This window comes from Maylandia zebra, linkage group LG11 (assembly GCF_041146795.1).
Source record: "Maylandia zebra isolate NMK-2024a linkage group LG11, Mzebra_GT3a, whole genome shotgun sequence".
NCBI classification, from domain to species: domain Eukaryota; kingdom Metazoa; phylum Chordata; class Actinopteri; order Cichliformes; family Cichlidae; genus Maylandia; species Maylandia zebra.
This window is the reverse complement of record NC_135177.1, coordinates 13,824,821-13,852,712: the sequence shown is the minus strand read 5'-3', so window position 1 is coordinate 13,852,712 and position 27,892 is coordinate 13,824,821. Positions and strand designations below refer to the sequence as shown.

The 27,892-nt window shown below is 41.6% G+C and overlaps 1 protein-coding gene across 1 annotated transcript; it reads left to right on the top strand.

The window, feature by feature from the left end:
* The first annotated feature begins 12,885 nt into the window (after window positions 1-12,885).
* gapdhs (glyceraldehyde-3-phosphate dehydrogenase, spermatogenic) lies at window positions 12,886-24,470 on the top strand. Its single transcript, XM_004566846.5, has 11 exons — window positions 12,886-12,992; window positions 19,965-20,024; window positions 20,724-20,820; window positions 21,725-21,831; window positions 22,649-22,739; window positions 22,827-22,945; window positions 23,063-23,144; window positions 23,255-23,406; window positions 23,539-23,701; window positions 23,794-23,891; window positions 23,986-24,470. The coding sequence occupies exons 2-11, from the start codon at window positions 19,996-19,998 to the stop codon at window positions 24,053-24,055; spliced, it is 1,008 nt and encodes a 335-aa protein (XP_004566903.3). The 5' UTR covers window positions 12,886-12,992; window positions 19,965-19,995; the 3' UTR covers window positions 24,056-24,470.
* The last annotated feature ends 3,422 nt before the right edge of the window (window positions 24,471-27,892 follow it).

Genomic DNA, 27,892 nt, shown 5'->3' with positions numbered 1-27,892 from the left:
GTGTGTGTGTGTATCTGTCTGTGTCTGCACAGACTCAAGAATGGTTGTGGTCAGATACATTAGTATTATATGATATTTCCTATGGTCTCTTGGCATTTTTGAATGACGGCACATATTGCGCCTGCTGGACTATTACTAAAATCTTACATCACATCATTTCTGAAGAATTTGCAATTTGTTTGTCTCGACAAATCTCTTTTTTCTCTGATCCCCTCTCCTTCCTTTTCATCATTTCTCCTCTCTCTCTTGTCTTCTTTCTCCATTTCTTTCCATCCTCGGCACTGCTAGCCACCTTCCTTTATGTCCTCTCTTCTCTGATTTATTCCCTTGTTCCTCTCCATCCGTCCGTCTGTCTATCCGGTGTTCTCTGTTCCAGCTGCTCTGTCCCTCCAGGACCATCAATCCTTCTCCTCAACCCATACCTGGCCCTCATTCAGCGCACACATGTGAACACATGCCGTAGAGATACACACACACACACATCAGGAAGCCAGAGGGGCAACCTGATCCTTCAGTCAACCTTGGAGTGAATCACACAGATGGAACTTCCAGGTTTGGAAATCAAGACTAACAAGGTGATCTGTGGCTCAGCGGGCCGAGGCTGTGTGCTGGCAACTTCATGAGTCTGAGCTTGGCTGCCACTGACTTCAGTGAATGATAAACTGTAGATACGCACACTGATAGCAGGATTTGGATTTTTAAAGTTTCTTTAGAAACAGTTTATCGAAGCTTAATCTTGAAAAGATTTTAGAAACCAATATTTTATCTGTTTAAATTCAAACTGCTCAAATTGAGTAAAATTATAAGTTCCAGTTCATTTATCTGTTTGATGAGGAGGGTATAGTTTTTAAAGTATTTATTCAAGGTATTCACATGTACTGTAAATAAAAGATGAACATCATCTTTTATTTGGCATCTTTTGTGCTGCAGGCAGAGAGAGGACTCAAATGCAGGAGTCCGTAGACAAACTTCAGAACTTAGCACAGCTTCATTTCTGGACTTCACAAACAAAATCTTTACTAGCACAAGGAACTGAGAGCTTAGAAAACACACGGCATGAGGGAAGCTGCTATAGCAATGTCATGAAGAACAATGAGAAACTGAGGACTTACACACACGAGGTAATTAGGGAGATGGAACACAGCTGAGGGAAACAAGGCACAGGTGAACTAGGTCAGAGTAACGACAGGGGAAGCAAAACTAAACAGAACACACACAAGACGAGGGCCTGTCAAAATAAAACAGGAAGAGCAAGAAACACAGAGGCAGAAGCCCGGACTCGACACAGAAACTCAATGCACACGGGACTGTCAGAATAAAGCAGGGAACAGACTGAGACCAGGCACAGGAAAACACGTACAAAATGGGACACACGTACACAGACTCAGACTGACTAAATACAGGGAACAGATGGAGGAGACAGAGACAAGACTAGAAGACACAGAATGAGGGTGAGAGACCGAGGGACCGAGAGAACTAACTGGGAGAAGTCAGTTTTTCAGGTGTCTTTATGGCATAAATTCATGCAGGTGTGTCATGGTCTTATTTAAGAGGCAGTAACCTCGTCCACCTTCCTCATGGCAAAAGCAAACTGACTCGCATGTTTAATGGCAGGAGAAGGTGTGTGTATAAATATGATGGAGAGGAGGCCTTGGGCCCGTTACAAATAAGATACACCCCTGTGTTTGCCCCCCGAATGTCTTTAACATAGATCAATCCTGGCAGCTGTTCCTATGAAGCATCCTTCAGTGTCAGAGTTTTAAATCCCGCTGCTAATGTGCAGACTTATGGGACACAGCTACAAAGACATACAGGAAGAGGAGAGCGGGAGGCAGATCTCCAGGTAACACCAAGCTTGTTGCAGCTCATCATAAAAGTCTTCTTCTTTGTTTATGGCTGGAAGGAACTAACTAGTCGTTGTTTAATCGCATAATAATTCAGTAATAATTAATACGACCTCCTTCAGTTCATTTCAAAGTTATGCTTCAAGGACATATTGCTCTTATTTTCTCTCGCCTGTACAGTTCCCTTTCGGACCTTTCCTTCTCTGGAATTTAAAAGTGTGAATTATTGTGTTTAAACAGATAATTAAAGGAGTTGTCTGGGTAAACATTATCACATGTTTCGGTCCATATATATGTCAAAGGGTGCGGGGCAGCCCAAAGCAAACACATGACATCAGCACACAGAGAGGCATGCTCACAGAGACACACAGAAACCGGTGTTGAGAGAAACTGAGAGATGAAGTGCGATATAGGCGGGAGAGAAGAAAGATACGCAGTAACAATAAATAGGCAGAATTAGGTGAAAGAGAAGAAGAGGAGGTGGAACACGGGACAAAAACACAAAGAAATAGGAAAGAAAGCATTAGAAAACAGAGAGAACGTACTATATATGGTTTGTGGGTGGCCAACAGATGATGTGTTATATATGCTTAACATTTACATGTACACGTGATAGTGACAAGGAAGAGGGATAGATGAGGAGCAATAGGGGAACGGTCACAGGCGGGACTGGGTGTTGATGCTAGAAGGCGAGAGGAGACAAGAGGGGAGCGTAAGATGAGTAAAGCTCAAGTGTTAAAATATTTTATAGCAGAGGCCTAACACAGAAAGAAAAGAGAAGGCAAAGAGCTAAAAACAGAAAGGAGGGAAATGAAAAAGAAATGTGTAGAGCTGAGCAAAGACTAAAAGTCAGGAGTTGCATATATACAGCTGGGCATTCTGGGGAAGAGCTTCACTAACAGCTGTTAAAGCAGGGGTGTCGAACTCCAGGCCTTGAGGGCCGGTGTCCTGCAGGTTTTAGATTTCACCCTGGGTCTACACACCTGAATCAAATGATTAGTTGATTACCAGGCCTCTGGAGAATTTCAAGACATGTTGAGGAGGTCATTTAGACATTTAAATCAGCTGTGTTGCATCAAGGACACATCTAAAACCTGCAGGACACCAGCCCTCGGGGCCTGGAGTTCGACAACTGTGTGTTAAAGCATCATAGCACCTCACTGCTTATTGTGTGTGTTTTATTATTGACAGTATATAATCTACTGAGCTCATTAGGAACTATAAATAAATAAGATCTGTACTTTTATTACCACGGTTAAGACCTTAAAATGAAACCTTTATAGATGAGCAGTGAGAAGAGTAATTAGCTGCAGTCACATTGAAAAATATAATGCAGTGTTGGCTGATTGTGTTAGTGATATAGCGAGACTCAAAATGCAATAATGTAATACACAAAATGAGAAATATATGACTACATCAAAGAATCTGATCTTTTTCGCTTATCATTATCAGAGTAAAAAAGCCTTTTACGACTCCAGTCTGTTTACCTATTACCAAATTTGGACTTGGGAAAGTGTGTAAAGCTTTTTTCAAGCAAGAATTTGTTTTTATCTGTTCGGTTGTTGTTAATAATGATACTTAGATATGGTCAGCATGGCTTTCTCTTTCAGTTTTACTCTAGATTTGTGAGCTACCAGTTCCTTTTAGTCTAAAGTTAGCTGTCACACAAAAACAGTCATTAGGATTTCTGGTAAGAGTTTACTCATTTTCCTGTGTCTTGTTCACACACACACTCTCTCTGTGCTTTTTCCTCCATACCCGACTCTCTGTTCCTCCCCAAAAGCCTTTGCTCATGTCTCCCGAGAGCCACCTGATGTTTTCGACAGAAGGTGAGCAAAAGGGAGAAGACACGTTGCATCTCAAGAATGTTGTCTTACCCTTGCCACATCACGTTTTATACACACACACGAATATTTGTGAGGGCATTCCACCAACCTGCGTCGTTCTTTAAACCTTACCCTTGACATTCATCCAAACCACTATGTGACTGAACTTTTGCTCTTGTGCTGAATTCAAACCGCAACAAGCGGCAGAACAAAGTAACACAAAACATTATTGTTTTGCATGCACATCACTTTCTCGCCAGCTGGAAAACCAGTTAGATGTTGTAATATACACACCACCTATGCAAAAACTGTCCATCTTTTTGCCACTGCCAAAGCCTGTCATCTAGAAAGAAGAGAACTGCTTCTGAATCACCTTGACTTCAGATGTACTGAAGAGCAGGGGAAAAGAAAAAATGAGAGAAATTGGCAGCAAGATGCTCAAGGCGGGTACGACTGGGGACATAAAGAAACAGAGAAATAAAATATAATGCAAGAAATGCATTGTTAAAGAAGGATTGAGATCAGAGAGTAAAGAAAAAACATTTAAGCAAATCTTAGCGTGGTCAAACTGTGCAAAGTGAAGGGAACTCGGCATGGTACTCTTCTAACAATGCTGGACTCAAAGTGAGAATTTTTAGGATTTTTACTCTTTCTTTTAACCTGGCACAGTCATTACCCATCATACAACTCAACCACAGAGCACTGAGCTGGACATTTTAGGTATGTTATGGTAGTACTGACAAATATAGCCTGAAGGCTCAAGCAGAGATGTGGAGTGGGCTGCAGAGATCTGGAAGAGATCTGGCCAAATCACTTCTTCCAAACTCTACAAGCCCTTTGTTTATAATTTCAAAGTGTTCACCCTAGCTGATGCGCTCTTTGAAGACAGAGTAGTTGCCAAAACCAGCATCTGAGCTTTGGGGAATTTTGGAGGCTTTTAGGTAATGTCAGTAAAGTTTCACTCATGTACATTCAATCACTGTCCTCACCTCTTGGTCTAATCTGATCCAGCCAACACAGCATTACAGATAAATGATAGGACAGGCTAGTAGCCCCATTTTCTTTCTTTGCCCAGCATCAAGCCTAGCCCCCATCAGTGAGGGCAAACCATCAACTCTCTGAAAATGTTGGACATTTTATACCAACTTTCCTCACACAGGATTTTGTCAAAATAAACAGGAGTCGTGTGAGTGCCCTTTAAATATCGACCACTCTTCTCTTTTTCTATTGAGGTTTGACTGGTCCATAGACTGTACTCACTAGCCACAGTGACATCACCCATCAGTTTGTGGGCTACCCTTTAGGCGATGGGCCGAATGTTAGCCCTAGAAGTCCCAGGTCCAGTCAAAATGGAATACGCCTCCTAGGATGGTTGAGAATGACCGAACTAAGATCCTGTGGGATTTCCAGATACAGATGGACAAGCTGGTGATGGGTAACCAACCTGACATTGTAGTGATGGGCAAGCAGAGGAAGATGACCGCAGTGACAGATGTAGAAATGCCAAGTGAAAGCAAAATCAGAAAGAAAGAACACAAGAAGCCTGAGAAATGCCAATGGCTGAGAGGAGAGCTTGACACGATGTGGCAATATATTGTGTTTGATTACCACAAGCAACAGTGGTAATCGAAGCACTTGGTGCAGTGACCCCCAAACTGGGTGAGTGGCTCCAGCAGATCCCAGGAAGAACATCTGAGATCTCTGTCCAGAAGAGCACAGTCCTAGGAACAGCAAAAATGATGCGCAGGACCCTCAAGCTCCCAGACCTCTGGTAGAGGGCCCGAACTTAAAAGACTGCCAGCAGGATGACAAGCTGTCCCCTGCCCACACAAACACACACACATCTTCTCATAAACATCTACATGATCTAATTTCTTTAACATTCAGAACCGTGCACACCCTCTGCTGGTCATTAGGAAGAATGCAAGCTTAAGGTACATCTGCATGCCTTCACTTTCTAATCTCGTAGGCTATGTTAGTACCTCATCTACGCTGTATGGCCTTGACCTAACAAAATCTTTCCAGTCTATTTTAGCATAATTTGATTTGCTGTATTATTACATTTTTTAGAACCCCGAATTTATGTCTCACACATTCATAATGTTGTCTGTACCACATATATTGGGCATCGCTGATTTTGGAGATTCTTTTATATGATCTTTTTAATGTGCCAAGCTGATCGATAGTTTCTGTTAAATGTCAAGTACTAAATACTCAAATACTACATATTCACTCCATGATATGTTGCCTGATAGGTTGTTTGTTTCCACAGTATGATCCAGCCAAAGTAAAGAAAGGTTCAAACTGGCACCAGCCCACAGACCGCTGGGTCTGATTGCAGTCTTTGCAGGTAGTCTGTCTCTCAGATAGACTAAAATGCTGCACTTCACAGAGTCGTGTCAGAGCCAGCAGTGTTTGTAAGAATCTGCCAATTTCAAGTTGAGGATTTCAAATCATATTAGCAGATATCCTACGGAAGCCTCCAAGAGAAACAAATCTCTGCTGTGATGAGGTGACACTTCCAGATCCTCAGTGCCAGGCCAAAGAAAACACAGGAGAGTGGGAGAGGAAGTGAAAAGATGCAGACAGTGGAGAGATAGGTAGGTAGCTATGAAGGTAGGAATGTAAAGTGTGTGGATGTGTGGACTGATTGATCACAGCTCATTTTGTAATTATAGGGTGTAAAAATAATTTCAGCACATGATATTCTGTTGTCATTTTTGCATTTTTCATGTATCACTGTCCAAGATCTCAGTTTATGTAACCACAATTGTGTCTGTTTGTGACAGTATTTTCCTACAGACAGCGTACAGTTTCAAGAGGGGCTTTCAACCACGGCAAACGTTCTCCTGCGCAGTTCTCCAAAATCCCAACCGCAGGCTGCTCGATGTGGATGACGCTGTGCGTCACTCGAATGCTGACTGGCTGACAAGTGAACCAGAACAGGGTAAGGAGAGACAGCAGATGTCACCATGAACAGGAGAAGCACAACAAACACCAAAGAATACAGCATGAAAAGTAAAGACAGCAGCTGGCTCGCTAACTGACCAACAATATCAGGAGCAAGAGTGGCTCACAGGCTCACTGACACTGCCTTCATCTGATGAAGGACACTCTGCAGGTAGACGGGCAGCTTGAAGCTGCCAATGCACTGACAACCCGCCACCACTGCTTGACTAGAATTTCCCAATAAGTGATGGTTAATTAATCCAGTGGTCATTTCACTGGATTTATTTAATCCAGTGAAATTACCTAAAAAATAAAATGCATGATTTTTTTTAATGATGGATTTTAAGCTTTCCTTTCTTCTTCCCATTTGACAAACGCCCTGACTGTTTTGTTTTTAAGCATGTTGTACATGTGTTTTGCTTTACTTCTCACCGAGATCAAGGCCACTTCACAAAGTGGCCTTGATCTCTGGATTTACACTGCAAGCTCATCCAGAGCCTGAGTAAATGTTTGGTTATTATATGTTCACTTACTTAGAGGCAGCATATTTAAGTCACATCTAGCCTGAGGTAAACTAACATGCATTCATGCCTATACTTTATGCACTTTTAGGAGATCAGCTGGAGGTTAAGCCCAGTTCTGGCGATACTCACGATGTAGACTTTTCAGAGGATTGCCTTTCTCCAGACCTTCAAAGGACGGCTCACCATTTCCTTCCCCCATTCTTGAACTCTGCTAGAAAGACTGGAAAATTCTGAAAATGCAACCGTCCCCAGCCCACGTTACACATATAAGTGGTGCGGATGGTTTAAATCTGACTAAAGAAGGCTTTGCTGTATTTCATCCCCCGTCTTCCTTCCTTTCTTGCATTTTCCACTCTGTGCTTTCTTAACAGGCAGATATGCTATAAAAAATAATTGTTATAATGAATGTTTTAACTTTGGCTAAAATCTGGTCCGCTAGACTCTCCGTCCAGACTCTGTGGTTACTGATGCTAAGCAGCTCTTGGCATGAGCATAACTCTGCGATTAGTGCCCTTTTAAACACTTATAATTCACAGCCTATGAAAATATTATCAGAGAGGGCCAGCTCTCTGCCTGAGGGGGTCAGGAGGTTGTTTTAATGGCACCGTGGGTTCAGTGTGTTGAACTGTTCGAGCTCACAGCATTAGACTTCTCTTAAATCACTTTCAGTAGGTTGAGAAAGTGGAGAAAAACTATTCGAGATATGGTCATATGTGCTGTAATGTAAACGTGAAAATTAGCCATAATGTTCTGGCTATTAAGACCTTCACATAACTGCCACATGTGGAAATTATTTTCAAATTACAACATGATAAATGGTTTGTTTTTTCAGAGTTGCGTATGAAGGAAAGCCTGAATTCTCATATGTTCACATCCGCACATGTACACACCCACACACCTCTGCTCCGACCTAAATTTCCTGTTAGGTAGTGGTGGAAGGTGTACATGAAAGATATGTCATTTGGCCGGTGGCTGGTTTCAGCTGACAGTTTACATAAGGAAGTTTAAATATCAATAAATACTTTGTCCTGCCACACAGGTGCTTTCCTTTTATAATGTTTAATGTATGGTGTGTGTGGAGGCAAGAAATGATGAAAACGATCCAAGAAAAGCTGAGTTTATGACATCAAATAAGGCTGCACTACAACATAATCTATGTACTACAAACAAAACGGGGGCTCAATGCATATATAATGTCTGCTGAATTAGGTCTTGAGGTCCAACTGAACAGTTAAATTTATATATTTTAAGTGTACAGACTTTTTTTGGGGGGGGGTGTTTCTTTTTTGTTTTCTTACCTCCAAGTAACTCCCTCCTCACTAATACTGCCATATATTAGTGTTTCCAAGGCAGTGCTTGCAAACTTTTTTCTTTTTTTCAAAAGTTTCTAATGTTTTTTACTATCAAAAATACAATTTCTGCAACAAACACAATCTTTATGTATCTAAATCCATGATTTTTAAGCTCTGTGAAAATTAAGAGGATAAGAAGGTTTATTTCTGTTAAAAAGGAGTTCCTTCTTCCCACTGTTGTTAAATGCTTGCTCAAATCTGATTGTTGGGCCTCTTGATGTAGTTTATGAAACCCAAAAATGTTCATCAGCATAATCGCATCAACACGGCTCTTTATAACAGGTATCTGTATAATTTGTTGTGTATACATTTTTTTTATGTTTCTTTATTATTTCTTAAATATATATACACTTCAATATTTTATATGTGTTTCATGTGTCAGCCAAACATAAATGAGCAACAGCACTGACCTTCAGAGGCCACTGTTACTATAAAGGGAAGTTTGCCCCCTGGTGCATGAAACTATATGTGTGCTACTGTTAATAAATGACCGTGCTGCTCCTCTTTTTCATCAGGTCATCTCGTTGTGCCAGTGAAAAACTGAACAGGAAACACTCACACACGTACAGCAGCGTGCTATTTAACACAGCTGTTTGTTGAAGTGTAATTTCCCATAAAGTTGACACACTTCATTTATGGAACTAACTCAGCCTTACTAACTCAACACAGAATGATGTGGTTAAGAAGAAGACAGGCTGGCTGACAGACAAATAGCTCTTAAAAAGTTTTAGAGTTTGTTCTTCGGGTCTCCAGACACTGACGGGAACATCCAGTCCAGCAATTACAGTTACACGCTCACAGGCAGATCCTGTTTCTGTTTCAAACTTCAATATCTCACGTTGCATCTGTAACTCTTTCATACCTCTCTAACCTTGAGCAGAGCTGTTTAACATGACAGCAATGCAGAAAAATCCAAATTTAGTACAGGTTCAATATTTAGTGACAAAACCTTTAGGTGCAAATCACAGTCCCTCTCTGTGCTATGCTGCTTAGTTCAGTCACAGCAATCTTTCACTATATTTTTGTTTTGTTTTGTGAACAACAAGGCAAGCATCTCTCATGTTTTGTTTTATGAATATTTATGCACATTATATAAAGTGACTAACCTTGTTGTCCATTTAATACACTATGTTTAATCTCAGTGGAAAAGATTTCCTCTCCAAAGTATGACACCAGGTAATCAGATGGAGAATATTATGTTTACCTGTTAGACTCATCTATGCAGAATAATGCATTTGCTGCAAGAAAGAGTGAGAATTTGCAGCCAAACAGATCAAGATTGAATCCCGGATATTTTTTTTTATCATTTGTTTTTATTCTAATGTACAACTGTACAGCTTATATTGTGTTACTAATGGCACTGATTGTGGTTTTATTCTCTATTGTAAAATGTTCATTTTCTGTTTAATGTGAGACAATGCAGGAAATTTACCCATCACGTTACAAAGAAATGTAAGTGCTCCTTTGCTTTACAGAGTAGAATGTAAAACCTTTTGCTTTGTAAATGAACATCTCAGGAATACTTGCTTAGCAGTCAGTTTGATAACGTATCCTGCAGGATTTAGATGTCTTTGATCCAACACAGCTGATTTAAATGGCAAAATTACCTCCTCAACATTTCTTTAAGTTCTCCAGAGGTCTGGTAATGAACTAGTCATTTCAGGTGTGTTTACCCAGGGTGATATCTAAAACCTAGAGGACTGGAGTTCCCCACCCCTGCTGTAGGCATTCAGTAAATACATGTAAGATAAGATTTTTGTTACATTTGAAGACAAGAACATACTTCTAGTTTTCTGTCATTCTGACTAAATGGGATATAAACATTTTTGCTCCACATCGTGTCACAAGATTCATTGTGGTGTCTATGACCAAAAACCTTCATGTTGCATTTTGACAGGCGGATTAAAGGTTTTAGGGAGGTTACATCTTTTGTAGATTGTAGTGCAAGATGAAAGGGCTGTTTTGGTAAATTAAGTTTTAGAGCTAAAGTCTTTTAAAATGTTTTCAGAAATATGCCAAAGCAACCAAGAAAGACTCATCCACATGTAGGATCTGGGTTTCTCCAGGAGATGGCGCGTTTGTTTATTTTGTGTGTCCCGAGTGGGCCTCAGGATGGCGCAAGATTTCAAGCGTGTTTACCGTCACTCAAACGAAAATGACTTTGGTGTTTAACCCCGTGAACATCGGTAGAAAAATACATCTGTGCAAAGGTTTTAAGCTACCACTTATTTTTCTATATATTGCTAGGAAGATGGGAAATATGTGCAGCAATATGAGCAAACATACATGGAAATACAGTATTTAATTAGGGGGGAAACTGTTTGTACAATTCTAATGAGCTTGAAAGTCAGTTTAGTACCACCTTTATTCTTCATCACAGCCTGAATTCTCTTTGACAAGCTTTCTTGTCATTTCTTTAAGTAGTCTTCAGGAATACCGTTCTGGGCTTTTTGAAGGATATTTGAAGAGATTCCTCGGATGTTGCCTGCCTTTTCTTCTGTTCTGCATCAATATGATCACACGTGCTTCACTATTGAGGTCTAGGCACTAGGGAGGCCACATGACTGATGGTGTTCCCATATTTGTTTTTCTATCCAGATATGCTTTTACTGCACTGACAGTGTGTTTGGGATCATTGTCATGCTGAAAGATAAACCTGTTCGAGTCAGAATCAGACTCTTTCCTAATGGTACTACATGGTGATCAAAATGAAAATGTATACTTTTCGGTGTTCATAATTCCATCAATTTTGACAAGACCAGTTCTTGTGTATAGATTCAATCAAATTATGTGTTTTTGTGACAAGCTTGTCACAAAGTGCCTAAGTGGTTTAACATAAATAAGTAAATAAACATTCCTCTGAAAATGGTCAGGTACAAGGATGGGACTGAAAATGAGAAATCATCCAATGTCCAACAGCTTCAGAAAGCCTGAAGAATTATTACTCAAGACTATTTTATTTATTTATTTTGTATATAAACATTATGTAGGAGTAGGGATAATAGGTATTGATTTATGAATAACTTGACATGAATAACTTAACCTTATAATATACTACAGTATATTTCTAACTAACTACATATCTTATTTTATTTCTTTAACTTTCTCTTTACAGTTCTTTCATTAAAAATGTAATATACTTTAGGCACACGCACGCAGACGCAACCTAAAACACAATTTACCTAATTAACATAATGCATTGTCATAATTCTCTTTATTTTACACAACACCATAGATAGATAGATAGATAGATAGATAGATAGATAGATAGATAGATAGATAGATAGATAGATAGATAGATAGATAGATGGCGCTGTTAGTCCTTATTTCGGATTTATTTCCGATGCTTCATAGCCTTCATAGCCTTTTACCGTAACTATAAGGCTATGTGAGCTAAACAAGTTACAGATTCGTTATGATTCGTCACTTTCATTAAACGACATCCTCTAGACGGAGCAGCTTGCTGTACGATGCTGAAACCAAACACTGAATCTATACTGACGAAATTCGAAAGGGGGTTGTGAAGCATGTGCAAATAACGTCCCTCCTACTGCACTGCAGGGATTTCCCATTTTATGACTGCACGCATCCTGCCTCACGTAGGCTTGTTCTTAGTCTGACATGTGATCTGAAGAAAAGAAGAAAGAACAGAGCTAGCATATTTACGTGTGTGTGTGTTTTATTATTATTATTAGTAGTAGTAGTAGTATCATTATGCGGGATACTGTATTTTATTGCATATTGGTCGTACGGTCATAATCGATTAGTCCAGTTTAGAATACCGCCAGTTCTTCATGTATGACTACGTGACATGTCCAGGGCTCCCTACATATCGCTGCATACATCCATATGGGCTCTCTCACACACTAACTGCCCTCCATAGGAGGGCCAGTCTGCAGTCAGATCAATGCACAATCGAGGCCTGCTACCAAAGCGTTTGGCCCTCCATCCTACCCTCCCACACGTAGAGTGTCACCAGCCTAGTTACTTTGTATGCTTAACTCGCACTTTTGCGATCTAAACCAGCTAGTGCGGGCTCATGAATTGTTCCTATGTAGCCTGTAACAGCTTTATTAAAGCAAATGTGCCCCATTATATTACATCAGAGCCTCGTGTAACCGCTGAGCATCTTGGGACATCGGACCAAAATCTTCATCATTTCATCGCTGGCGTCCTGCCAGCCTCGCTCTTCCTGTCTGTGCATTTCTTTTGATATTCTTATGAATATCACCTTTCATCCTCTACGCCACCCTCGATCCTGCCCTGCGGACAGGCTCTGTGAATAAAGACGTTAACCACACCGACGATTCATTCTTCCGTTACTATGGCAGCGAGGAGAGACCGTGAGCATGTACGCGTTCAGAATGGAGTCCTGACAGAAGATGGCATGACGTCACGTCGCCAGGGCGACCAGGCTTCCCGAGTCACGTGTCTAATATAAAAGCGGAAGGCGCCTCGGTGAACTGCGCACACAACTCAAGAAGCATCATCCGTGAGGTAAGCCGCTACACCGCTTTGCTTTTCAGCGCAAGGACCCAACTAACGTCTGACTTTCAAGTATTTTTAAGTATTCAGGTAGAAGAAACGAATTCCGCTCTACTTTCAGTGTTTCACTCCTCTTTCAGGATGTAGCTACGTGACTCGCGGAAGCTGGTGAGCTTATCATCGCCCTGCATCCACGATTCATTAAGTCGGGCACATAAAACGTCGAAGTGGTGCAGAATGAGAGGAAATAGGCCCCACGTGTGCTGCAGGGGTGGTTTATGGTTTATTAAGTGTGTCATTTTTGGCAGGGTTCACGCTTGTATTGTACAGGAAGAGAGGATGCGGCCGTGGCCTTGCAGTCTGGAGAGAGGCAGGCTGTTGTGTTATGTGTTCTGTCTGCGCCATTTTTAACATAATGTGGCTTCAATTAAGAAATAAATCCCGAAAAACACGAAAACAATCCCAATTAGACTGCACTGTGAATTATCATGACGTAATTGTCGTGTATTAAGTTTGCTCCATTCATTCGTCTCAGCGGGCAACGTGACATTGGCAGCTCGGAGTGCTGCATCTGCGGAAGTGGATTAGTCTCCATGTAATGTAACCCAATAGAAAAATGAAGCCTATCTCAGAAGCATACTGATCAGTAGAGTTAGGAGGCAGATGCTTGAATGAATATGTCCCGCAGTGATGCACAGGGATGTAGGGACTTGAAGGTGGAGGATGAGCAGATGAAGGTGACGCTACGTGCTTGCTCCTGTCTTCACCATGAAGTCTGTCGACGTTGCGCCATTCTCAGCTGAGCTGTGCGCCTGCAATTACTGCAGCCTACATGAGGCAGAGGCCTCAGAGATGAGCGAATGGACAAAATGAATAAGCTATGGTTTATTTCATGGCAGAGAGAAGGAGGCTGCAACTCCCCCCTCTTGACGGCGCAGTGTCGCATGATTCTGCCGCAGTTTACTCCAGACTGGACTGACCTGTTGATGCAGTTCTCTGCTTAGGAGGCCCGTGTTCTCCTTTAATGGCACAGAAGCATACAGGATACAGTTATTGTTCAATTCGTTATTAATAGAAAAGGTCAGATGGGTTCAGTACAGGAGAATTATAATGAGATCACAAGCGTGAATTCATTATTTTAAACTCCACAGAGAATCGTGATGTTTGTCAATATTTGTGTAGTAATACATTATTTGTGTAGTAATAAATACCACGATGTTGGGTTATTAGTTAAGGTGAACAGTGTTTTTGCTGCTGATTGATTTCATATGCAGGTGTGGTGGGCTACATGCAGATGGAGCCATGGTTGACTGTTGAAGGTCATCCCTCCGGCTAGTGAAGGTCACAGCAGGCCCAGAGCTCCAGTGCTGATACCGATCAGCCAGTAATGCTTCATCTTAGACTCCTTTGTCAGCCTGAAATCATTTATTGAGATTTCAACCATGAAGGGGCACTCACACGTTAGCTCATACTGCTCTACGCTGAAGGTCACAGTATCTTAGGATCCTTAGCAGTCATGCTAAGCACTGTAGTCACACCCTGTGCTGTCAAGAGGCCTTCAGGTGATGTGCATGACCGATGATGACCTGTTCCTTTAGATTTATTTCTTCTACAGAGTAAAGAAATATAGAATTTAAAATTAATGCCGGGGAGTTTAGCTAGTCTCTGCCTGTAACACACGGGACATGCTATCCTGAGGTGGAGTTCAACCATGTAATTACTAAGATGTAGAAAAGCAGGGGCTCATGTGGCCTCTTTGATGTTGGGTGTAAATGTGGGCTTGATTTTCGTGTGCTGTCTGCAGGAAGAACGCTATCAGGCCACGTTAGTCATGCCGGAAAATATTCCCTACCTTGAACCACTCATTTTACACCCAGGTACTTGTGGGTAAAACCCTACCCACATTAAATGACCACATCCTGTAGATGGTGGGTTGTCCCCTCTACTAAAAGTTAGTTTTGCGATGACACAGATTTACAAGTAGCCTCGAGTCATTCTTGAAGCACTTATGAGTCGCTGTTTCTAGATTAATTCAGGTTTTCCATCAAAGGAGTTTAGTGGATTACAGGCTGAGGTTGGTGTGAGTGTCCCACTTGACTGTGCTCTGCAGACGTCTTATCACCCTGCAATCTTTTTTAGGTTGTCTGAGCGAGAAGGAACTCCAGAGTGATTCAGCGCTCTGTGCGTAACTGCCCCCAATTTGAGGAAATAAACTCTTGAAAAATGTAGGAAGTAGAGCGTGTGGATGTAAGATTGCCTCACTTATTCAGCACAGCACTTCTTATGGATATTACAGTTATAATATATGTTATAGTATGTGGATTTTTGCATAACCAACATCTTTTTAAGACAAGCAGAGAACACCGCATCATTTTACCAACGTGCTGTGGCTTAGCTTATGATATAAAAGGAGGCAAAAGACAGGGACTAACACTTAAAAACCAGTCACAAATTAGTGCTGTGAGGACTGTGTGTGTCTGTGATCAGCATAACTGGGATCAGGGAGTCACGTGTCCTTCTGCTGAGTCCTCTGCAGTTTGATACAGCACAGGCTTTACTAATTCATGATGGCCGGTGTGTGCACAAACTCTATACAAGTTTTAGTGGATTACCAAACCATTATAGGCCTCATTGTATTCATCTTATCAAAGCTGGTGTATCTGGTCATAGGAATACACAATTGAGTGCCACTAATTAAATGCCTAATAGAAAAGTAGGTCTTCTAATCGGCCTGTCCCTGTCCACAGAAGGCCGGTATATTAATTACAACACCAAAATACAACAGTAAAATAGTGAAATAGGGGAAAAGCCCTTATTGGAATGGAAATTGCAGTAATAGTATGACTTTTCCCATATAACTTTAACTCTATAGTGCCCAGCAGTGCATAGTGAAAGTGATACGAACATTTTTATGGCGTTCTCTCAGAATAATAACATAATAGTATAGCTCACTGCGACTTGTTTGATTTTTGCAAATCATCCAGAAGCGGCAAGAACAGAAGACATTACCTAATTGGATAGTGCGCCCGGCCTCTGGCCAATCAACCTACTGCAGTGGAAAACCACTGGAGAGAGAGCGAGGGTGTGTCAGGGGGATAGATAGCTGTGGGGGAGGGGTTGCAAAATAAGGGCAAATGAAGAGGAGTTAGTGGGCAGGAAAAGCCCTGTCAGAGTCAGTGAGTTCACTCACTCACTGACAAATCTTTCAGATGGAAGCGCTTCCAATGAATGCACCAAAGCAAACCAAAGAGCGAGAAAATTAGCTTCAGTCTGCCTCCCATGCAGTCAATAGAGTGAGCTGTGTCTCTCCTTCAGCTCCGTCTCTTGTGTGTGAACAGTGTTACGTAGCAGAACATCTGTGCTACCTCAAACTTATGTCCATATAAGGGTTTGTAGCAAGTCCCTGCAGATCGTATGTTGTTCAAAGGAGACATATTTTGAAGAAACACAATCAGTGTTTGTTTTGTCAATCGTAGGTGCTCGACGCTGTAAAAAATGTGCACAGAAGGAAAGAAATGCTGTGTCATTATGCTCCACTCCCCTCTACTCCTTTCACTTACGCGTCCGCTCTCAATTTTGAGAATTTATTTTTTTCCACCTGCTGATCGTCTTTGTCCTTTTTCTGGTCGAATAGTTATGAGTCATCTCTCTCCCTCAACAGTCCCTCCAGTGCACGTACAGCAAACACTGGAGGGGCCCCTGTTCTGCACCCCCTCTGCATAAACCTGGGTGAGGAATATAGGCCAAAGCCTTGGGGGTTGGGGGAGTCTGTGTCGGTGGTGGTGGGGTTACGCAGACAAATGAGCGCCGACAAATAGAGGGAGGGTGGTGAATTTTAATGATTAGTTTGGGTGGTGGGAATGAGCAGAGGGCAAATGTGTGGAACTCATGGAGCCAGCAAAAGTAAGGGAGGGATAACAGCTCGAAGTGCAGGTCAGAAGGGAAGGACAACAAGCACGCACCATATGTCCAGCTATTCAGTATGATCTAAGCTTTAATACCATTCATTCTTTTATTCCTTTCACCTGTTCAGAACGATTTTCACCACCAATTTCTTGGAGCAGCCTTGTTCACCTACATTTAGATCAGATCTCAATTTTTTCCCAGTCTTGCATTGACTCCTCAGGTCAGTCTGTCTTTCTGTAAATGCCGAACAGTGTTTGGTGCATCTGCGTGCAATGCATGGTCAGAAAAGTATAGAATGCTTATGTTCCTTCTTTGAACAATTGAGTGAGTATCAGCAGATTGGAAGCTGCAGTTACCAGCATATCACCTCTCCGCCCTGCACAGTGCTGTCTTTGTGAGATGTGGCACGTCTGTGCGAGCACTCTTGGGGGGTGGGTAATAACAGACCAGTGCTGTTTGGGCTGACGGTAAATTCAAATGCAATGTCCTCGGTAGATATGCGCAATAAAAACCTGGTGCAATTTAGGCGACCTTTAGTGAAACTATGGTGTTGTAATTGTTGCACAAAAACCTTACAAAGTGTAATGTAATATACCTCACCATTAGCATGATGCAAAGAGTTTTACTGGTTATCATAGTGCTCCTTAAATGGACTACTAAATAGTGATGCATGCAGCCTGATACCAGCGACCTTCATTGTGTCATGACAGAAGTGCCTGCCATGACATGAGTCTGTCTTTAGTATGTGCTCCATCATGCCGTCCTGCAAAGATCTGTCTCCTTGTGAGCGCCCTGCTATTCCATTTTCTATCTTTAGTTCAGTATAAAAGCCTCTTAAAAAGTAAGAGAGCGGCTGTTTTGTTATGGTTACCCGAGGCAGCTGCTCCGTGTTGGAAAAACTTGGAGCAAGAAGAGAGAAAATCGAGGAGGGAAATGAACTGTGAAACAGGCAACAAGGGCAGAGAGAGGTGGAGGGGGGGACCCTGCAGTGTTTTGTGAATGCACAAAAGGTGAAACCTGAGAACTGCGCGGTCACACTGGACCTTCTCCCTCTCTCTTGTCCCCTCTCCATCTTTTTTTTTTTTTTTTGTCTTGGTGACCTTGTGTGTGGATGCAAGCAGCAGAACACAAAATGGCCGCTCTTGCCTTCAGCGGACGGTGCTGCAAACATGGAGACAAGAAGTCTAATAACTGAAAGCACTGAGGCCATCACAGGTCGCATCACATCACTGCTGGCAGGCTGTTCGATAAATAGATTCTGACTGGAAACAAATGGTGCCGCTCCTCTCTGCTTTAATGACTACAGCAGATACATCCAGGTGAAAATAATCCAGAGTCTCATGTACAGTTATTTTTGCGTGAAAGAAAGAGAGCGATTATTCATCATAATCTGGCACTCCCTTTATTCTATTTAAAGTGCTCCCACAATGCATTTCACCAGATCCACAACCTGCCCTACTTGCTTGTCAGAGAGACACGCACACATTTGTGTAGACACACACACGCTCTCTGTCTCTCTCTCACACACACACACACACAACAGATTAGGAGATTACAGTTGTCTAAAATGACGAACAGCCAGTTCCAAGGACAATCCGCATTGCCCTTACTTACTCTACCTGCCCTGCCACTCGCACATATACACACACTTACATGCACATGCTGTCTCACACACACAGCACCAGCATCACCAGCACTGCTTTGATTGTGAACGTGTTATTGGTTGGTGACAAGCTACAGATGGAAACCTCCCATAACCCCCCAACATGAGGTTGCATGAGTTGGGAGACTAATATAGAGAGAGCGAGGACAGCGAAGGAGCTGAAGGGGCGGAGAGGGGAAGCAGAGCTGGTAGAAAAGACAAGAAGGGTGGGACTAGGAGGAGGTGTAGTGAGGAGGAACCAGAGTGTTCCAGTATGAAAGGGAGAGGAAGGTAGAGGGAAAAAGGTCATGCTTCCTCTCTATCAAGTCCCTGCTTGCTCCACATACCTACTTCCTTCCCTTTATATCCCATTGTTGTCGAAACATGTCGCTGCATGAGGTAACACCTCCCTACTCCTGCGGCAGTTGCCTGTACAACACATTTTTTTGGCAGCCTGTATTTTTCCCCTGTTGCCATTAAACACAGTCACACTCTTGCACACTTTCTGGCTTGTGCTATGCTTTCAGTCATCATACCTGGCTCAAAAATGTCATGCAAATTCATGAGCGTTCTTCACAGGTGTTAAGTGTTTTTGCCTTTAGTGCTAATGCGTCACAGAGGGCATCCAGGTATTGTGAGATGACAGTTTTTTACAGTGTTGCCTCAATGCTGAAATCACCGAAGGGGCTGATGTTGAAATTTGGGCATTTCAAATCTTTTTAAGATGTTGCATACGACAACATGTAACCTCACTTCACCCCACACGGCCTCCGACTGAGTGGAGAGGACAGAAACAAGTGTGAGGATCAGTGTAAAACGTGGAGGAGAGAAGGAGAGGAAGACAAAAAAGACCATCTGTAAATTCAAAGTGAAATGGATGATAGAGGGTAGCTTGGCACAAATGGATTTGTGATTTATTGCACATGTGCTTCTTTTTGGTTTTGCCTGCTCATTTCCTGTGGTTGTATGAGTGTAAGGTCATGTATTAACTTGCCACAAATTTTTTTTCTTGACTTCCGGTATATTATATTCATTTTGACACTGCAAGCCAACAATATATCTGTCCTTCCTAAAGCTGCTTCATTTTCTTGGGGCTGCACCCTGCCTGACTCTGATGTTTTAAAAATTTTATATATCAGCTATTTTTGGCTGGGTTGACAACATCCATCCATCCATCCATCCATTCGCTTCCGCTTATCCTTCTCAGGGTCGCGGGGGGCGCTGGAGCCTATCCCAGCTGTCATAGGGCGAGAGGCGGGGTACACCCTGGACAGGTCGCCAGTCTGTCGCAGGGTTGACAACAGATGGCATTTTTATCTGCCTTATCTGGGGTTGATGGCTTGCTTGTTATTTTCTGTCATTTGATGTTCAATGTTGTTTAAATTAATTCATTTCAAATGTGATGATTTATTTAATTTTCTTTCTTTTTCTTCCAGGTTACTCCACACTCCCTAAGCAGCAGCCACCATGTCAGACCTCTGTGTTGGAATCAATGGGTCAGTTTGAAACACACACACACACACACACACACACACACACACACACACACACACACACACACACGGACACTACTAAGATGGGTAAGAGTGACTTCTGGTGGTTACAGTAGGATATCATTGAAGCAAAAACTGGGGCTGGGCAAGCATTGGTGGTTAGTAAAGATGTGTTAAAGAGGAACCAAAGGGCAAATGCACCATAACACCATAACAAATTCATTATTAACAAGTAATAACTGCACAGTAAAGCCTGTTTTGATGCTGAAAGGTTTACTGTGATATTGAATTGAAATTATTAGAAGTAAAAACTCTCCATGATTGAGCCACCTCTTCCTTTAGCCATCGTTCAAATTATATTATATTGTGGTTACAGTTTGAGGCTATATTTGTTTTCAGGACTAAAAAAAAGATAATTGTTTTTTTGTTCAGAAATAATTTCATCCACCGTAACATTTCTGTAATATCACAGTCACAGATGTGCTTGTAGTGAGGGACACAATCTGTCTATTTTTGAGTAATTGAAAAAGCATGACATGATGTGGACATATAAGAGTGTAGTGAAAGTTCCTCGTATTAAAACTGTAAAGTGTTGCTGCAGTGGACATGGACTGATCCCATGGGTGCTGTGACATCCTGAGGAAGTTTCCCACTGTTTTCCCATGGCAACTATTCCTAATCTCTCCATCTCTGTCTCTGCAGATTTGGTCGCATTGGCCGCCTGGTCCTGAGGGCTTGCCTTCAGAAGGGCATCAAGGTTGTGGCTATCAATGACCCGTTCATTGACCTGCAGTACATGGTGAGTAAATCTACTGCCTGCTAAGTAGGGCTGTGCAATATGACAAAAATCTCATATCCCGATATAAGACGTTTATCGTCCTGACAACGATATAAATCACAAAAATGCAATATTTTCTGTAAATTCTGTGACTCTCGGGCAACTCGACTTGTGTGAAGTTTTTCCAGCTGGGCGTCCTTTACCTGGATGCGAGTGTTTTAACCGATGCATGAAACTATACATTTTTAGACATAAGTTGTAACGGCCGCCGTTTTCTTTCAAAGTTTAGTCTAAGGTTTATTTTTTAGCACCTAACGGCTCTTTTTTTTTTTTTCTTCTCATCCGTAAACTCTCTGCATGCTCTTTCACGTGATTCAGTTTATTTTGAAAAGTCTCAACAGGATCTTGAGCTTTATTGTGAAAGGTTTAGTAGAAAACAAACAAGCGGACAGCGGAGCCACGCCATGGTTTTACCATCATTGTTGCTAACGACAACATGTAAAAATAGGCGCTTGTCCGTGTGGTTATATTAAATATAAGAGAAAGAGAGAACTTTAAGAAATGAATATAGCCACTACAGTGACCATCAAAACGATGAAAAAATATTGCTGTAAACAGCTTATTTTACGACACCACGAAACAAACGATAGCGTAAAATGAAACGATAGACGTTTTTATATCGTCATCCGATATATATCGTTATATCGAACAGCCCTACTGCTAAGTTATCTAAATTATTCAGGCTGTGTAGTATAAATCCATGACATGTTGTCATGTAGGAATGGACGTCTGTTGTTTGGGTGCTAATAGAAAACTTAATCTCTGAAAACTGCCCAGAAAATTCCAGGAGGGTATAGAACGTGTTTGCTTCCTTGTGAAGCACTCCCCATATTAACGTCATCACTGTCATCCCTCCTGCTTCTAGGTTTACATGTTCAAGTACGACTCCACTCATGGCCGTTACCGTGGTGAAGTGTCTGCAGATAATGGCAAACTTGTCGTCGATGGCCAAGCCATTTCTGTCTTCCAGTGGTAAGTAACGACAGCATTAACTGGCCCGTGGCTGTGTTCTGCTACAGAGAGCAGATATTCCAGTTCAGTTTTTTTTTTATATAAAGCTGCTTCATTTTTCAAAGTAAACATCCAGTGACATTAGAGGAAGAACATCAGCAATCTTCTCTGACCAGGCATGTGATGAGAGTGGGGAAGAGTGTAGACAGGAGCGGTACAAAGCACTGACTATGGCTCCAAGAAAAGTTGCTGCTCTGCAATTGTGGCATATAAAGAAACAGGGAGTGAGAAAAGGGAAGTGAAGAAGAAGTGGTCAGTTCACTATGGGAAGTCCCCCCCCAGCAGCTTGAGGATATAATGACTGCAACAACTGAGGGATGATTGAGGGTCACCTGACCCAGCCCTAGTTATGAGCTTTTGAAAAAGGAAAGTTTTAAGTCTGATCTTATAGAGAGGGTGTCTCTGTCCCAAATCCAAGCTTGGAGCTGGTTCCATAGGAGAGGGCCTTTAGAGCTGAAGGCGCTGCCTCCCATTTTACTTTTAGAAACTCCAGGAACCACAAGTGAGTCTCAGAGCGATATGCCTTGTTGGGATAATATGAGGTTTTTAGGATGTGATGGGCCGCATATTTAGCATTTTGCATGTGAAAAGAAAGACTTTTAAAATCAATTAGCCAGCTGTATGTAGTAATACTCCTGTTTCGAGGTTTTTTTTTTGTTTTTTTTTTTAGGATAAAATACAGTAACGTGAACCAGGCAAAAGCAAAAGAAGCTGTTTTACAGAGACCTGCCAAATTTAAGGTGATTCTGGACTGATGCAGTTTCTTCTATAACTCTAGTATGAAGCCAGCTGAAATCCCCTGGGGCAGCTCTGGAGCCAAATATGTTGTTGAGTCCACTGGAGTTTTCCTCAGTGTTGAGAAGGCCTCTGTAAGTACAAAAACACAGACAAACACAGACAAACGCAATGACATTCCAGGAAATGTTTCGAACCTGCGCTCTCTCTCCCAATCACAGTCTCACATCCAGGGTGGTGCAAAGCGTGTGGTTGTGTCAGCCCCCTCACCTGATGCTCCAATGTTTGTCATGGGAGTTAATGAGGACAAATACGACCCCTCCTCCATGACTATTGTCAGGTAACATAATTTAATTGTTAACCTAAATTTAGCTTTAGAACCTCAAAAGAAACCCTAAATATCATATCTACTAGTATATTGTAAAATAACTAATCGTGTCTGTTGCTCTGTTCATAGTAATGCCTCCTGCACCACCAACTGCCTGGCCCCCCTGGCCAAAGTCATCCACGATAGCTTTGGCATCGAGGAGGCCCTCATGGTAAGTAAGAGTAATTCTATACAGTATCTGAGTATGATAAGCAAATGTAATATTTATGATCTTCTTTTTTAAGTCTTAAAGGTTAATAATGTGTCATGTGATATCTGTAGACAACAGTCCACGCATACACAGCCACACAGAAGACAGTGGATGGTCCCAGTGCCAAGGCCTGGCGTGACGGCCGTGGTGCCCACGCAAACATCATTCCAGCTTCCACTGGTGCTGCCAAGGCAGTGGGCAAAGTCATTCCTGAACTCAATGGGTAAAGACACACATACAAAAGTTTCAGCTGCCTAAGATGGTGTACACTTTAGCCAGTTGTTGAAGAAATGAAGACTGATTAATAAAAAGTGCAGAAATCACTTTTTTGTCCTCTGCCTCCTTCTTTCTGTAGTAAGCTGACAGGCATGGCATTCAGGGTGCCAGTGGCCGATGTGTCAGTGGTGGATCTGACATGCCGTCTCTCCAAGCCTGCTTCATACGCTGAGATTAAGGAAGCCGTCAAGAAGGCCGCCGAGGGACCCTTGAAAGGAGTGCTGGGTTACACCGAGGACCAGGTATTCTATATAAACAGCTGATTTAATATTGTTATCATCGATCTGTGATTTGCTTTACTTTACACTCACGTGGTGTGCTTTGTGTTTGCCAGGTGGTGTCCTCTGATTTCATCGGTGATACCCATTCCTCCATCTTTGATGCTGGTGCTGGCATCTCCCTCAATGACAACTTTGTCAAGCTCATTTCCTGGTGAGTTTTCAGCATGTCCCGTCCAGCCCCTCATAGAAAACAGGAAGTCTGAAGAAAAGATGCTAACTAATTCATTTTCCTTTCCTCCAACCAGGTATGATAATGAGTACGGCTACAGCAACCGCGTTGCCGACCTGCTGCTGTACATGCACTCCAAGGAGTAGGCACTTTCTGTCCACCAAGGAAATCAGCAAAGGGACCACCCCTAATTCATCCTTTACTTCCACCCTTCTCTTTTACACACAAGCCCAACCCATAGTCATAGCATCACAACCATTAGCTCTACTACAGTATATGTAGGCAGCAGCAGTGTGTTTGAGTGTTTATGAGTTATTCTGGTTTTGTTTTATTCTTCTTATAATTCCAAGGCGACTGTTTGGTGAAATTTTTGTGTCCGTGTGCCCCTCTCCACCTCCCACTGCCACCTTAGATGTGTCATTATGACTCAGTACTATGGTAACTACTGTATCCATCGCCCTGTTGGTGTGTTTAAAGGCTTTATCACCAGTAAAAGGAGGAAGCTGAGAGGCAGAACTATTCCAACTCTGCTGAAGGATAAATAAAAGTTGAAAAACCTCATGTTGTCCTGTTTTATGCTTCCAATCAACCAAAACACAACTTGTTTGACTGAAATATGTAATAACAACCATTAACACTGTGATATACAGAATTACTAGAATTACTGTAACAATGATAACAAGAAGATCCATGACATAGCCACTACTCCTGGTCATGACAGCATTTTAAATTAGCTGTTACTGTGATCTTTGGGTATGGACATGCAGAGGAGGGATGGTGGATGCACTCGACAAAAGATCCACACTGAAAATTATCGTGATTTGCTTTGAACTCCAACTTCATATTCAAAAGTTCTGGCAAAAGCAGCTGTGTTTTAATCCACAGGATAATCTTCCAATTTCCAATTTTATTTATAAAACACTTTTAAATACCCAGCAAATAAAAAAAGTGTTGTACAGAAAATAAGTTAAAACAATAGAATAACAGAAAACAGCAAAATAAATAAATAAAACACATAAAACATAAAATTAAAACAGCCCTATATTAAAACAAAAACAAGATAAAACAGCATAGAATCACCTAAAAACAACTGAAATAAAAACCAACATCTCACATGAGTCAAATTCAGGGTAAAGAGGTGGGTTTTCAAGAGTGACTTAAAAACAGGTAAAGAACTGGCCTGTCTAATCTCTAAAGGAAGCTCGTTCCACAGTTTTTGAGCTGCTACAGCAAAAGCACGATCCCCTCTAAGTTTATGCCCAGTCCTGGGTACATTCAGGAGCAGCTGATCAGCTGACCTGAGAGAGTGGGGTGGGTGTATAAGGCTGTAGCAGCTCAGAGAGATACAATGGGGCTAGGCCATGGAGAGCTTTAAAAGTAAATAAAAGAATTTTAAAATGAATCCCAAAAGAAATGGGCAGCCACTGAAGTGAAGCTAAAACAGGGGAAATGTGCTCAAACTTTTGAGTGCCAGTTAAAAGACGAGCTGCGGCATTTTGCACCCTCTGTAGATGACTAATATATGATGCGCTGACCCCAATATAAAGTGCATTACAGTAATCCAGCCGAGTGGTAACAAAGGCGTGGATCACTGTCTCAAAGTGCTGCCGTGAAAGAATTGGCTTTATTTTTGCCAGCTGCCTGAGGTGAAAGAAGCTAGATTTTACCACTGCCTTAATTTGATTATTAAACTTCAGATCACAGTCCACTTTGACCCCCAGGTTTGTGACAGTTGGCTTAACATACTGGGCCAGGGAATCTACATACACATTGGGGGTCTCAGTGGGGCTACCAAAAACCATCACCTCTGTCTTTTTATCATTGAATTTTAAAAAGTTAACAGACATCCAAGTCTTAATGTCATCGAGACACTGAAATAATGGCTGTGTAAGGTATCTGCCTTTTTTCTTTAGAGGGACATAGATCTGACAGTCATCAGCATAAAAGTGGAAAGCAATGCCATGCTTTCTCAGTACAGAACCAAGAGGAAGCAGATATAAAGAGAAGAGGAGGGGGCCTAGAACTGAGCCCTGTGGGACACCACACAAGAGGGGAGCGGAGTACGACACATAGTCACCGAGGCTGACACAAAAAGTTCGCCCTGCCAAGTAGGACCTGAACCACTCCAGTGCTGTGCCCCTAATGCCCACCCAGTCCTCCAAACGAGAGAATAAAATGGTATAATCCACGGTATCAAACGCAGCTGTCAAATCTAAAAGCACAAGAACAACACAGTCCCCAGCATTAGTCGCTAAAAATATGTCATTAAAAACTTTTAAAAGGGCTGATTCAGTGCTATGAAAGGGTTTAAAACCAGATTGAAAACCTCGAGAATTTTGGAAAGAAAAGGTAGGTACTTCATGCATGTGTCTTAAAGGCAACCCCCTAGCGCACACACACACACACAGATGTGTTTAGATGCTCTTGTTCTTCAATGAACTGTGCACAAGTCAAGTATATAAATCATATTTGATTCAGATTTAACAACAAAAGTATGAGTTGATTTAATTCACACGAGAGAATCGTGGATGCAGATAATATCCACTCTAGATCGTAGGTTACAACTTTGAAGCGTCACAAGTTCAAACCTGCTCAGTTTGATCCTGACTTGATTGTCATGCTTAAATGTTTCTACTCGTGCTCTGTAGAATAGAAACAGCTGTTCTACAGACACTGAGATGTAAACATGGGCTTCTTAACTAATAAGACAATAGCCATTTTTTGTGTATTGATATGTCAGTATTTGGTCATAATTATAAAAACTAAAGTTGGCTAGTAAATGTCAAAATTTGTTTTGTATACAGAGATAGGAAAAACGTGGGAGATTAATAATACATTGCCAGCTCTGATGTATCAAGTTAATGCTGCCATGAGAGAATAACTGCATATTTTTTAACGTTAAAGTTCAAGTCAGCTCTGCAAAAACAGGGGACTGGTCACTGAGGACACCTGCTGTCTTTTTTGCAATACTGCAGAAAGGCACAGTCTGCATGCTGCTGTGATGCAGGAACATTTTTTAACTAAGCTTGTCGCTGCCTTGGCAACTTTAATTGCTCTTAAGAGCATTTGACATGCAAAACTCTGAACTCAGCTGTGCTGCAGTGCTTCCTGTTGTTTAACCGTATATATTTTCACCACCTCAGTAGGGGCAAAAAGTGCCATGAGCATGTTACATTGATCAACGGGTGTGTATCGTGAAGTGATATGAGAATGTGTATATTATTACAACTGCGCATCACTTGCAGCTACAGCAATGGCAGTAAAAGTGAAAATCTGGGACTGAGTCGGAGGGATATCATTCCCATCATTCCTTTTTCAGAAACACAGATAGTTTTCGAGTATTAGATGCGTATGACCATAAGGATTGTACGTGGTTTACCATCAGCTTTAGTGCTACGGCTAAATGGGCAAAAGCTTGAGATTTTATTTCATTTATAAAATAACAACTTTAAAGGTCAAAAAAGTTCTGATGGTAAAATATTACACTAACTTTATAAATGACAGTTTCTTAGATCTCATGGCCGTAGACTGCCATTCTTAATGATTGATGGAAACACAAAAGATGATATTGAATCATCTGCATTGTTGAAAATGTTTATGTTAAAGGACTCTTTTTGTTCGTTTCTTGTTGTTGTTCTTGTGAACTGGACACACCATGTGACTGAGACCTAGTCTCTGAACTTCTGCCTGATAAACGTGGATTTATCAGGTCTTTCAGGTTAACCAGCATTGAAGGGGTCTGGTTTAAGTTTTTAAGAATGAATTTTCTAGCTGCCTATTTTCCCCAGTAACAATCTTTAAATCCCAACAGAAAACATTTTCTTTTCATTTGTTTTTCCAACTTCAGACTAACTTTAATTTACTGCCATTTTTCCTCCCCCCACATGGAGGTAGTTTGTAATCAGTTCCCTTATTTTGTTGTCTGTCTGTTTGTTAGTAGTCAAGTGTCCACACTTTTGAAGATATAATTTTCCAGTTTTGCA

Excerpts from the sequence above, each read along its gene's own strand:
- gapdhs (XM_004566846.5), top strand. The coding sequence starts at position 19,996 with ATGTCAGACCTCTGTGTTGGAATCAATGG. Across the intron at positions 20,025-20,723 it reads CTCTGTGTTGGAATCAATGG|ATTTGGTCGCATTGGCCGCC; the intron begins GTCAGTTTGAAA and ends CTGTCTCTGCAG. Across the intron at positions 23,702-23,793 it reads TGGGTTACACCGAGGACCAG|GTGGTGTCCTCTGATTTCAT; the intron begins GTATTCTATATA and ends TGTGTTTGCCAG.